Genomic DNA, 14107 nt, shown 5'->3' with positions numbered 1-14107 from the left:
CAAATTTTAATTAAACTTCACACAAAAAATCTGTAGGTGAGAAAGCTTGTTCAAATGAAGGGCCATGCCCTCTTCTAAATGAAAAATAGGGTATGAATTTTTAAAGCCCTTTCATCAATTTATCCAAAGATTTGTATTCAGGAAAACTATATTTCAAATCCTACATTACCTGTAAACAAAGTGTACAAACCATAATGATCAACAAAAACTTTGTAATTTTCTTAAAAATAATTTATTTTCTCAATATTTACATCATAACAAAAAAAATTAAATCACAATGCCATAGCCCCCTGTAAATTTGTCAACAACAACACAGGTATGATGCCGCCATGTACAATACAGGTATATGTAAATAGATTGGCTTCATAGAACAGGATGGACAAAATTACAAAGTTTGAGAAAAAAACACATTGAAATAAGCTATAACAAAACAAGATATAAATTACACGTCATCATCAGTATCAGTTGTACAAGCTTCTTAAAAACCAATCATATTAAAATCCAGTTGAAATGTTTTACTACAGCAACTAGATTTTGCGTTTCATTAAATTAATTGAATTGCATGATCAAATTATTTACAGGATTGTTGTATCTAAAACCACACCAACTCCTTAAAAACAAATTGTTTCTAATCTTGTAGTTTGCACTTTCACAAACAATATACAAAGCTTTGTACATGTACTATGTAATTCACTGGGAAACTGTAATTTTGATTTCAAATGCTGTTCCAAATTGTAAAAATGAGTAAAAATTTCTTTCAGTACAAAAAATGCTCATTTTTACTCCCAAGTACATTGTCAGTTCCATCCATATGCTACATCTGAAAGATTGTACAGTAAAACATGCTTATAACGAAGTCCCAGGGATGGGCAATTAAACTTCGTTATAAGGGTAATTCTTTATATCTGTCAAGTTTACAACATGAAATAGTCTTGGGGAATGAAATTCACTTCGCTGTAAGCGTCAATTCATTATAAGCGTGTTCGCTATAACCGTGTTTTACTGTAATACTATTTATGTGTTATCATGCTTTACTTTTCACACTCAATCTTTCTTAATTTTTTTCTGTCTGCACAGCAGGCAAAGATACCATACAATAATTTTACATATACAAAAATCCATATGCCTGATTACATGTAGCAGGGCAAAATACAGTACTAATTGCTTTCTGCAGAGCTGATTGGATAAACAAAATAACAGAAACAAAGCAATGCTTACAGATATAACATCCTGATTGGTCAATACAATCAATCAATCATCTGATTGCTGATAAAATCCCTGACAGCTGATTGGTGGAGAGTGTGTTGTGACAGCCTTTGGCTACCTTTTACCTGTCATATGACAGGAAATTTAGCTCCATTAACAGGTGAATCAGTCACTAGATATCCTGAATCACAGGAAGCTATAAATACTATCTGCTCTCAAACATAGTTTGTTCAGAAGAAGACTTGCTTGGCATCTGAGGGCAGCTGCTCTACTGGACAGTATGGACACTTCACTCTTAAAACATAAAATGAATTCAAATTAAGGTGGCTCCGTATAGTTTCTCAAATCAAATCAGCAGAAAATTACTGAATTATGATAGACAGCATGATGCAATCAAATAGGTGATAAATAGCAATTTTGGATAAAAATAATACAATTTCAACAAAATTAATTCAGAAAATATGAACAAAAGCCAAAGTTCGATTTGAACTTGTGATTTGCGGTTCAAAAGCCCAAATCTTTAACCTTTATTTAAAGATATGATGATATTCATATCAAGACAATTAATACAAACAATGTAACAAAACATTTAAAATGCCATCTTGTGACGTAGTGTCTTAAAGAGTTAAGTCTTGATGTAGTGAGGTACCTCAATATAATGCATAGAAAAACCATATTTACCATGAAACTTGAAAAATTACTTTTGAGAGAATTTTTGTTTAATCTGTGAGTACTATTAACAGATCAAAATATGGTTCAATGATGACCGGAAGAATGCTTACTTGTTGTTATTTGAGAGTTTGCCGAGAGCATCGCGAGAGATCACATGACCACAGATTAATCTCATTGGTGGATTCACTTCTGTGCTTTGCTGTCGTAGGATCGGGCAGGCAAATATTGAGTGGTATCTGTATTCTCTGCCCAAGTCTATCTCCACCTACAATCATCATCATCATCATTATCATCATCATCATCATCAACATCATCATCAATATTTTATCCATTTAAATGTCATTATTCCTAGTATACAACTTAACACATGCAAAGGTAGGTCACTGCTCATTTATGACGCTGACCTTACTTAATACAGGTGCATGTATCTTGATTCATAATTACTTTTTAATTCATACAATAACTAAAGTCAATTCCATTATAATGACATCTGTCTATGCACAATTATTCTACGCATGTAATACATTAAAAATTTGATAATGACCCTTTTGTTGACCCATTTTAATCTTATCCCACATAAACTCATATTGGTTGACCCATTATAATACAATATATTCCAAAAATAGAGACTGTTCTACTACAGACCCTAGTTAGGTAGTCTTTAAACTGATTAAACTGAAATAACTTTAACCAGTTTTATTCTGTTCAAATAATACAGACTACAAAGTACAGTTGACCATTGAGTGGTCCTCATTTAAAAGGATTCTAGCTTCTGCTTGGGGCACTGACCCTAGATGACCTTCAATACACTTGACCCCAGTTGAACTTTGACTGACATACTGACCGGTAGCTCTTCCTTGTTGCTCCACACTCCAGACACCTGTCTCTGCTGCATCACCTGCCGTATGTTAAGTAGTGGGGGGAGGGCAAGGCAGCCTGCTCGAATGCTGAAAGATGAGATTAGTATAAGAGTAAGTATCACACAAGATCAGAAGAAATTACACAAGAACTTGCACGTTTTAAATCCAAATGTACTAGAACATAACAAAAACAATGATGAAAAAATAAATAACTAAATGGAGGATGATTCTATGAAAAATTGTCACATCAAAGTTTTATGCAAATACATGCACAAGCATACACATCTATACAATGGCATAATGTCTTTATTAACAGCGTTTTATCAAATCTGTTTGATGGTTTAAGAGGAACTGTGCTGATAAAACATGGGAATAACTGACCGATAGATGCATAAGTCAAAACATTATAAACCTGCAACTCCTTTTTCGGGTATAAATACATGTATTTTCATTTAAGCTGTCATTGTGATTTATCTTCCTTACCTGACACTCAAAGGACTTTCGACGGACATTCCGAGCAATGTGCAGGCATCCCTGGTGAACACATCACAGATCTCGTCCCAGTAAATGGGAGCCAGGAGATGAGAGTAGGGTGAGTTTTCTATCCCCTGCTGGAGGTACAGCATACTTCCCATCAGAATCTGAAGGTCTACAGTATTAAAACAGGAAAAAACAGTTCAAAGATGGGCTACGAGCGTAGTCAAACTTTTTTGTACATAGATGTTTGCATAATAATAGAAATGTTCGAAGCATCAATAAAAATTTTGTATTCCTTAGTTTTACATTTATTTGATTTAGCTAGATAATATGAATCTGAAATTTTACACTCTGAAATTTTACACTCCTTTTCAAAGACTGATTCAACTGCATTTGAATATACCCCTTGTGTGTCTGTCTGCAAATGCCTCAAAGTTTCGGGAGTACTGCAAGGCCTGAGACTGATGGCTGGGGCCCTGCTTTAACAGATCAATGAACCTCAGGCGATGGAGTTTAAACTCCAGGGAACTCCGAATCTCATTCAGATTGTCCCGGTTCTCCTCTGCCCAACTAATTAAAGGAAAAAAATTGACAAAATATATAAAAATTGCTACCAAACTGCAAAAACAGGTTTCCACTCTTAAAATAAATTTATTTAATACTAGTAAATAAATATTAAAGAATCATGAAATTCAATGATACACATATCTCTAAGCAGCATAGCATCAAGGCCATCGGTATACCGTAATGCAGGGATCAGGTCTCTCTGTTTTAGGGCCCCTAATATCCTGTGAAGCTCCAAGAAAGGCTCCTTTTTTTCGGCAGCTATCTCCAAATCTGCATCCTAGAAAAATTAAGGAAAAACCAACATTTTAGGATCTAAAATTATTTCTTCCTTAGTTAGGAGAACTTTAACAAGATCATAATTTTCAAACCCCATTCAGTCTCGTTGATTTATTTTATTGTACCCAAAAGGGAGCTTTACATGTGTTGAATATTTACAATTAAAAAAAAAAAAATTGGTATCAATATGAAGAACAGAATATTTGTACAGTTGATTTTTTTTCTATTTTTCTACTGTTATAGTGTGACAAATAATTTTTAGAACCATTTTGACAAGACCTTGGACTTTCAGTAGGGCATAGCTATTTATTCCTTGTGTCAAAACAAGTTAAAAATGATGTGGTTTCAAGTGAAATATTCATAACTGCGTAGTCTTACGCTTAGCTCAAAAGCCAGACAAATCTTGTTGATTTCAAAGAGCCATGGCTTAGTGGATAGCAATGAAATAGACAGGCCTACGTCACATTGCTGTTTGACACAACTACCTAAAGTCCAAGCTCTTGTTAAAATGGTTCTAATTGGACTGCAGACATCTGACAGACTATTCAATCCATTGTAGCTCTTCAGTCTTACCAGCATAACAATTTGTTGAGAATTTTAATACATTCACAAAACTTCCAAAACAAAAGACTCAACCAATAGACTATGCAACCCCCATATGAAGTACATTTTACCTCTATCAAAGCATCTGCAATATGTAGCATGCCCTGTCTCATGAAGTGCTCAGAAATAACTTCATTCAAAAGGAATCTCTTTTCTTCCTCCTCAAAGTTACACTCTTGAGATATGGAAGTAAAATCTGTCACAAAATTCTGGGGAAAAAGAAATTAATATTGACATACAGAAATATTAGACTCAGTTGCACAATGTACATGTACATGTACTGGTAAAAGCACACGAAAATACTGTTGAGAATGAGTTTGTGGAGTAATTCCATGTATCGGCTGCCTGTAAACTGTGATGTCACCCAGTGGAAATGCATGGGATGCTTCTACTGCCAGTTCTGAGGTCTACAGCTAGCAGTCCTAGAGTTAGGACGTGCGTAGTCAAGACAGGAACTGTACGTATTAAGACCCAATATGCATAATGTCCTGATGGCGTGTATTTTGTAAAATAATGATTTGAACAGTGAAATAAGAACAATATTTTATCTAACTGCATAGATCGTACTATTTTCTCTCAGAAAAACACAAAAAATAAATAATAACTTCTTTCAAATTATTTTTACAGAGCATATAATTTTTTCAGGGGTATAATGTCCTGATTTTTTTTTTGTATAATGACCTGATGATTTTTAAAAGTCCACAACTATAAATTCTAAGCTTTGTGCTTCATTATTTATATTGACATAGTTTGATATGATCACCTAAATGAAAATTTTAAAGTTTGAACAAATATAGATGGTTACTTTTTTCAAAAATCACTTTGACCTAAAACACGGGGTATAATATCCTGATTTCAGAATGGCCTGATTGACCTGATCAAGTAGATAATGAACCGGATACTATGATTCTGACAATTTAAGAACGAAGAAAACATTCCAATAATACATAATAAACTAATTCAGATTTTTTTTTTTAAATCTTAGTTATTAAGACTGCTCTCTCTCTCTCTCTTTTCTTTTTTTTTTTTTGGGGGGGGGGGGGAATAAGATGAATGTAGGTATTATAGGCTATTAGTAAGTAAGTTAGTAAGTAAGTAATCTTTATTGTTCAGAAAATAAACATACACTGTATTATATAAACTATGCAAACTCAAGGTTCTGAAGCAAGTTTTATACTCATACACTGTACATGTATATTTTCAATCATATCTTTGTTTACCGCTTGATGCTGTGTTATTTTCTTTTCTTTTTTCATGTATTATGTGTTCAAAGTGGCATATAGGCCCGACGGGCTGGGTGTTTAATCTATGCTGACTGTTGTTAATATTACACTTGGAAATGTATACACATGTCAGTATAAATAAATAAATTACGTACTTATATAGGCTACTGAATATATACAAAGGGGTACAATCTGTCAAACACTTTACGCACCATACATAATCTGACACATAATACCAGAACAAATAATATATTGAAACATTTATATATATTAAAAAAAATTATCATAACAAAATAAAGAACATAAAAAAATATATTTTGGATAGCAATATGTGGGTTTATCCCGAATAACTTTAATATTGTCCCTAATTTCATTTAATATATGATCAAAGAAACATGAACAGAGTATATGTGATTTTTATACATAAATTAATGTTCATTTTGATTCAAGTGCCCACAATTTAGAAATATGACATCGTAAAGACGACCTTTTCCCGTCATTTCTGTCATAAAACAGCCTGTTTTCTAGCAGTTTTTCTTTCAGAAAACATACAGCGCATGCTTGAACAATTAAACAAAATATTTTAATCAGAGATGTATCTAGCCAAGACTAATCGGTAACAAAAAAATTATTCTTGTTCAAGCATGCGCTCTATACTTCCCATTCGTAAAAAGATCAGAAAAGTGTCAATTTTTGACCGATTTAAATTGAATTTGAGAAATAGCGTCACTTCTGACGTCATATACTGCAAATGAGTGCAAATAAATCAAATAAATATGTGAAAAATATATTTTATATCAACTCTTCTAAAAAATAACATAACATTTTATTGTACCCGAAACACTTTAAAAAATGGCAAATTTTGGGGGCCAAATTTAACTCATCATAAATAGTTCTTTATAAAGATCCCTCTTTTATACAATTTTTCAGATATATAGCTGAAAAATGGTGTTTGGTAAACTGTTGAAATTTATCAGGTCACCAGGTCATTACCAATTAAAAATGAGGTCATTATAACCCTTGATGTTTTTAACTGCTCAATAAAAATAATTTAAAGGAATATTTTTGTGGGTTTTTTTGTAGGAAACAGTATGATCTATGCAACAAAATAAAAATTTTGTTCTCATTTTATTGTACAAATCAGTATTTTACAATAAACATGCCATCAGGTCATTATACAAAAAATCAGGACATTATACCCCTGAAAAAATTATATGCTCTGTAAAATTTATTTGAAAGAAGTTAATTATTTCTTGTGTTTTTTTTGAGAGAAAATAGTATTATCTGTATAATTATTTAAGCATTGAATCATTATTTTTTGAAAGATATAGTCACATAACTGCAACGGTGTGTGCATACAAATTGAGTAACGCGCGCTAGGGCGTTACTCAATTTGTATGCACACACCGCTGCAGTTATGAGTCTATATCTTTCAAAAAATAATGATTTAATGCTTATATTTACATTTTTTTTTAACTTCTTGCCTTGTCTGCAAATGTGATTTATACGTCAAAATTAAGGGTAAGTTCAAATCAATGGAAAAGCCACTGTAACAGCCACAAGTGTGAACTTTGATTCTCGCTTGTGACGTTGCATTTTACAGCGTTCAACGTTTGTGACGTCATAATAAAACTAGTCATTCTAACCTTTGAGTACCCTGTGTGTGTTACGGTCTTATAACTGCAGTGTCTTTTCACACACTTTACAAGCAAAAAATATTTGGAAAGTAAATATGTAAAAATATTGTTCTTATTTCATTGCATAAATCAGTATTTTACAAAATACACGCCATCAGGTCATCAGGACATTATACACAGGGTGTGACATTAAGTTTTTTAATTACTAGACCAGTCTGGCTACCTCAGCAATTTTTCACTAGCCCTGACTCTTTTACTACTAGCCCCGACCAATTTTGACAAAAATAAACTAAAAGTAATGACAAACATAAAATATTAAATACCTGTTTCTGTTTAATTGTATTGATTTATCTTTACCAATAATGAATCATTCAAACACTATTTAAGGTTTAATTCTATTCAAACTGTACTAATAATAATACACAAGTATTTAATGGTTGACAAGGGACCAACAAAACTTTAGGGAGATCGACTTTATATTCTATTCTCCTTTACAGAGAAACATGGAGAAGTTTGAGAAATCTGGGAGACTTTTATTACTTGACAATGGCATAACAATAATGAAGATATACACAGATTTAAACTTTAATAATTTAAATTAGATTAGAAACAAGTCAATATGATTAAAAAATAAAACAAATTCTAAAAATTGAAAAAAAAAATATCAAGTTTATTTAATTTAAATTATTTGATGTATTCATACATTCTATAGATCATTGACAAATGTTTTGTAACTGTGTTAACTAAAATGACAAATAAAATCAGTCTCTGTTTTTTAGTGTATTTTGGTGGCATTAGTCCAACCCAATAACCATTATCAATATGTTGAGGATTTAGATTTTTTAAAAAGATATTATAACTGTAAACAAAGGGTTTTGATTATTTAAGCATAAATTTGGCAGTGTTATTAGCTAATTACAAGTTACCAACAAATTCACTGTTATATCAACACTAGCCTTAAAGTAATAAACATCGTTTTGTACAGCATGTGGTTGCATCACCCGTATTTATAACCCCTAAAGATAAGACAGACTAAATTAATCACAAGAGGCATAAACTGAGTTTTGAAGACGTCTTTAGAAGGAAATAGTTATCATTTTATTGCCCTTGGGGTTAATTTACACAATTATATGAACTCCGTGTATAGGGCGACTTGGACTTTTCGTTCGGAGGAAATTCCGGCGAAGTTACCGATCAAAAAGTATTTCCCCCATTTCATCCTCTTGGTTAGTCCTTGGCTTGTACCTAGATTACGGTTTGTAGAATTTAAGCCTGCTAGTTAGGAAAAGGTGCTTTTACTTCTATTGATATTAATATTACAGAAAAAGTATGTGCACACTTTTTTTTCACACGACCAGTCGGGCTAGTACACAGACATTTAACCCGACCGGACCTATCATTTACTAGACAATGTCGGTCGGACGTGCCTTAGTGTCGAACCCTGATACATATCAGGTTATTATACAGTCCCTTCAAGACACTGCATGGCAAGTCAGGGTTCCCTACAGATTTATAAAGTGCAGAAACACTAAATTAGGGTCCCAGCATCCAACTGCTTTAAAGATATCTAGATAGAGGTTCTAACAGAGGTAGTTAGAAGCATCCAATGCAGGTGATGTCACAGGCTGTTGACAGCCCTAGCATGGAAATTCTCCACTGAACACTACAAAATCTTAATTATGTGGTTGCTTTTTTGGGAGTTGATTTGAATCAATTAACACTCCTACGCAGTTACTCTGGCAAACCGAAAGTGAAACAGTGTTTGGACCTAAGCACAAATCATCACTGCTGACAAGACTTAAATCTTCAAAATGATAGATACATTCGGTGTACTGTATGCTGTACCATTGTTTTTCAAAAAAAGTATTTATAAATACCTTGAAAATAGTCAGATTTTATATAATATGAACAATTTAATTGTTGTTGTTTTTTTTTGTAGTTGTATGTATTCCTACGCCAGAGTTCAATATAGTCTCGTTCAACCAGACGCTCGGCTGTATCCGTAAATCTCCGAGAATCAAAGAGTCTCTCTTGGTAGTCGGATATTAACGGAGACATATTAATCGAGCGTCTGGTTCAATATTGCTTGGATCCAGATGTGTATATTACTGATATACAGTTTGATGGAATTAATTCTATCTTTAAATATTACACAACATGATTCATATGGGGTTATAAATATGCACATAATTCGAATACAGATTAGAAACTACTTGCCAGGCAAAATAACATATCGTTGATTTTAAAATTGATAATAATAAAAAAAAATCAACTCCCGACAGTACTTCAGTACTTTGATCTTACTCTGTCAACAGACTTCCCAACTTTAGACACTGTGCTATGCAAGTCCTTGTGTTCTTGTCCCATTCTCGATATGGCTTCTTTTATTTTACGAATCGTCTGCATCAAGATGAGAGACTGGGTGGGTGTGATTTCATGTTCTTCTGGAGCTAAAATTCGAGGCAATTCTGGTTACGTCATACGTATTGAACTGTTTAATGCAATGTGTTTTTCAAAATAACATTTAAAATTTTGTTCTAGAGTAAAATTATTTATTTCCGATGTAATTTATCTACTATGTGATGTGCAAATTAATTGTGACATATTTAGAGTTTTGAACAAAGGCATTTACTTTTCTTTTGTAAACAAACAAATCTAAACAATAAAAATGATTACCATCATTCAATTCTCTTTGAATACTCTGAATAGATGATATCAGTTCCTCTAAATTTTTCTTTGAATGGTCCCTAAGACCACCAAACTTTGACAATACACGATCAACTTCTCTCTCAACTGCATTACACGACTCCATCTTTGTTTTTCGTCCTTCACCTTCTGCAAATTAGGGGTATGCGGTGTTTTCTAGGAGGGGAAAATACATTAGGCCTATTTCGCATAAATGTTAAAATCGCGATTTTCAATTTATATTTAAATATCATGTTTATGAAATATTTGATTTTAGCCCCAAATTTTGTGCACTTAATTGATTTATTTGTGTGTTTCATTATTAGAGTTTAATAACTACTCCCTAGGGTTCAAAGGGCAACACATGATTTGATCCGGCTCGACTGTGTAGCGGTCACTGTCAGTAGCTGAAAACCTTGGTATTCCTTACAGGAACCATGTCTTTCGCCAGTTCAAAGAAAGATCCCAACGAAGAAAATGGCACGGAGATTGTATACGACAAGGTGAAACTGGCTGATATTCCGAAATTCTCCGATTTAAACCAAGAAGTGATGGCCTTTGTGGATAAATGCACTTGGATGGATAAATATGGGGTAGACTGGTGCATAACTTCCCTTGGCTTTGTCATGGTGTATGTAGCGCTGGTCTGCATGCAGTCATCCAACCCCCTGACATTTTGTTTAGGCGTGTTTATATATGGATACTGTTTCCAAATGTTCTCTGTGCGCTGTGCACATTCCAGTGTGCACAACGCTTTGTGCGAGTCCCGCACATTAAATCGCATTTGGGGCTATTTCTTTGGAGACCTATGTGGTTCGTTTTCATCCGACGTCGGATATGATATCCACATCCGCATACACCATCCGCACACCAACATAATTGGCCTGGGTGACTCCAGCAGTTGGAAGGTGTCTTTCCTCCCAGCTCTCTTCTACATGTATTGCGCCCCTCTTCTCCTTCCTCTGATGTCAGTACCTGTCTCCATCAAAGAGCTCTGGGGACAGTGGATGAAAATGGCCAGATATTGCACCCTAATGATGATTGGAATAGCCATCAACTTGATCCTGTTGATGAAAATTTCAGGATTTTCTTTCATCGGAGCCTGCTTTTGCATTCACGTGTCTCGTGCCCTCTTATCTATACCGTACATCCATGTCAATATATTTCAACACATTGGGCTTCCAATGTACTCACGGGACCACAGACCAAAGAAAATCTATCAAATGTCAACGGGAGTCCTAAATCTGCCCCGCAATCCGTTTTTGGACTATACCTTTGGACACGCCATAATCAGCGCTCACGTGGAGCATCATCTGTTTCCGCACATGTCCGACAACATGTGTCTAATGATCAAACCCATTGTTTCCCAATTTCTGCGGAAAAACGACCTGCCATACAATGAGGATAATTACCTGAGCAGAATGTGGCACTTCACCGTGAAATATAGAGAGTTGATGGTGAATGCACCACCCATTACTCATTTCGTTGGAATCCAGTAAAGAACTGTTTGCCTTTTGAACGGCTGTGGTAAACACATTAACTTGACATCCATTTGAACAATGCTTGCTTTAATTCACTTTATATATAATTACAGAAAAGATAGGAAGACTTTATAACTTTACATGAATTTTATTTGCTGAAAATGATATGATCAGAAATGATTTTTGCTTTCTCGTGATTTTCACACATTGAAAGTTTTTCAAACATTGAAATTTACATAAAGTACTAAACAAATTCAAATCTTCACTCAAAATGAGTTTTTCTGTATGTCAGTGAAAATCTGCAATCGCAACTTCTTGAATTGCTCTTAAATAATATTTTTTGTTAATATTGATCTGGTTCAAAAACCATTTTGTGAGAATTAATAGATGGAAATCAAAATATGGATGTATTGCTGTATAATGGGTTATTTTCACCCTATGTAATGTAATTTTTGCCATTCACATGCAAACAGTTTGGCCAATCTTGAAGTTGCGCAGACACACTTTTATGTTTAAGGAGAGATGATTTGAGACATTGGAATTTTTGCCCAATGACAACGTTGGCAAAAGGGGCGCAAACAAAACGAGGGCGTGTATTTTTGTGTATACCGTATTTATTCTCTGATTAACTTGATTTGTTTAATACTAATACAGTTATTATTTCATCATATACATTTATGAATATTGTACATGTAATATGATATATGCAGTGATATTGAATTATTGATTGATTTTATTGTTTACGTTTGTTTATTCACAAAGCTTGAAGACTGTGATTCATGTAATTTTGATTTTATTAGTGATTACACATATACAACAATGTACAATGCAAACTCTCTGGTTTTAACATGTTTAATTGCTTCATTGTTTTATTTTTTATTGCTATGCATGATATGTCTCGGTGCTTTGTGGAATATTGAAGGGACCCTCCCCATGTATTGCATTCTGTCCCTCCCCCCTCCCCCCTTTTGAGTAAAAGCCATATTCGAAATTTATGCTTGATACTAATCAGAGATGAGGTGGATATCGGAAGTTTTAAAGGGGAGGGGGTCATATCTCATGTTTTCATTTACTTGATTGAATCTGTTGCATTCACAGTATTATTGTTTTGTTTTTCTTTAAGTATTATTAATCAATGTAATAATTACTAACAATTTTATTTGTTCAATTGCATTTTATTTTTGTTGATTTTTTAACATAATTTTAATGAGCAGGGCTTTCAGTATTATTTGTGAAAGAGATGATGCATGTAACACATTTGAAGACAGTCTAAAAAAAATTCCTTTGGATTACATGTACTTTGCCATGGATAAAAATTTGAATTCATTAAGGTGGCTACAACTTTTTATAATTGGCAAAGGGGAAAAGAACCTATATATTGCACAATGCATATCCCCTCATTGAAAGCCTTGCAGGATCGTAATTACTAATGCATTTTGGAAAAGATTGGACAGAGTTCAATGTATTAACTTTATGTTAATTATTGCCAAATGCTGGGAAATAAGAGCAAGTTCTTGAATTGGAAAATAAAACAAGACATAAAATTTTATATACTTTTGTTGTTGCCAATTATATATATATGTGTAAGATCATTGATAATGCTTAAGTATAATTTTATATGGAACACTACATGTACTAAAAATACTATGTCATATTCAAAATATTACAGTACTTATAAGGTCCTTTTAGTGATGGGGTTTAAATTTACACAATCATTGTCAGAAATAATTGTTTTTGTATTTTAAAAAAAACTTAGTTAGAGATGAAATGCTTTTAATGAAATGCATAGAAATCTATCCATTGTCCTAAGTAAATCCAATCTAATGGATATTTTTTTTGTTGGACATTAAGTCATGACAAATCAACTGTTCTGTTTATATCTTGTTATTAAATGATTTATGCCATTAACTGTATTTTTCTTATTAGAGAGAGAGAGAGAGAAAAAGAGAGAGAGAGAGAGAGAGAGAGAGAGAGAGAGAAGGGCGGTGTACATGTATGTGTTATGAAAAATTAAGAGATTATTAAAGGAATGTCCAGGGGACTTATGCATTGAAAACAAGTCTTCAAAACAGTTTAAGGACTAAGTACATTCGTGGAGATTTAATGACACCATTTGAGGACAGATTAAATTACTATTGGCATGATTGTGTGCACCCGTTTGACCTTGTTTAAATGTGTATTTCAGGTACTGAACAAAATCCAGGGCCACATATTTTATCAGATAGGAGAGCACAATCGTAGAGACACTAACCAAATAAATAAATCATCACTGATATGTTCAAACAATTTTATATATCGCACACGGCGCCATGTACGTACATGTATGTATATATACCGTCATGTCAAAGATTATCGAATTTTTGCTGGAATGTTTAATTAGTGCGTGTTTAAAACTGCTAGCTCACATTGTATACTTAATG

At 33.4% G+C, this 14107-nt stretch overlaps 2 protein-coding genes across 2 annotated transcripts; one reads left to right on the top strand and one right to left on the bottom strand.

The window, feature by feature from the left end:
* Positions 1-191: 191 nt before the first annotated feature.
* On the bottom strand, positions 192-10346 carry LOC128180939 (E3 ubiquitin-protein ligase RMND5A-like). The gene is made up of 9 exons (XM_052849150.1): positions 10198-10346; positions 9826-9971; positions 4733-4870; positions 3959-4059; positions 3619-3785; positions 3222-3387; positions 2723-2825; positions 1989-2143; positions 192-1500 (listed from the first exon to the last, which is right to left on the bottom strand). Exons 1-9 carry the CDS (start codon positions 10331-10333, stop codon positions 1437-1439), a joined length of 1176 nt encoding a protein of 391 aa, XP_052705110.1. The 5' UTR covers positions 10334-10346; the 3' UTR covers positions 192-1436.
* Positions 10347-10553: 207 nt separating this feature from the next.
* LOC128180940 (fatty acid desaturase 6-like) lies at positions 10554-13595 on the top strand. The gene has a single exon (XM_052849151.1). The coding sequence runs from the start codon at positions 10644-10646 to the stop codon at positions 11703-11705; it is 1062 nt and encodes a 353-aa protein (XP_052705111.1). The 5' UTR covers positions 10554-10643; the 3' UTR covers positions 11706-13595.
* Positions 13596-14107: the final 512 nt, after the last annotated feature.

This window comes from Crassostrea angulata, chromosome 4 (assembly GCF_025612915.1).
Source record: "Crassostrea angulata isolate pt1a10 chromosome 4, ASM2561291v2, whole genome shotgun sequence".
In the NCBI taxonomy this organism is placed as follows: Eukaryota; Metazoa; Mollusca; class Bivalvia; order Ostreida; family Ostreidae; genus Magallana; species Magallana angulata.
Note: the sequence above shows the minus strand (reverse complement) of the source record. Positions and strands in the feature narration are given on the sequence as shown.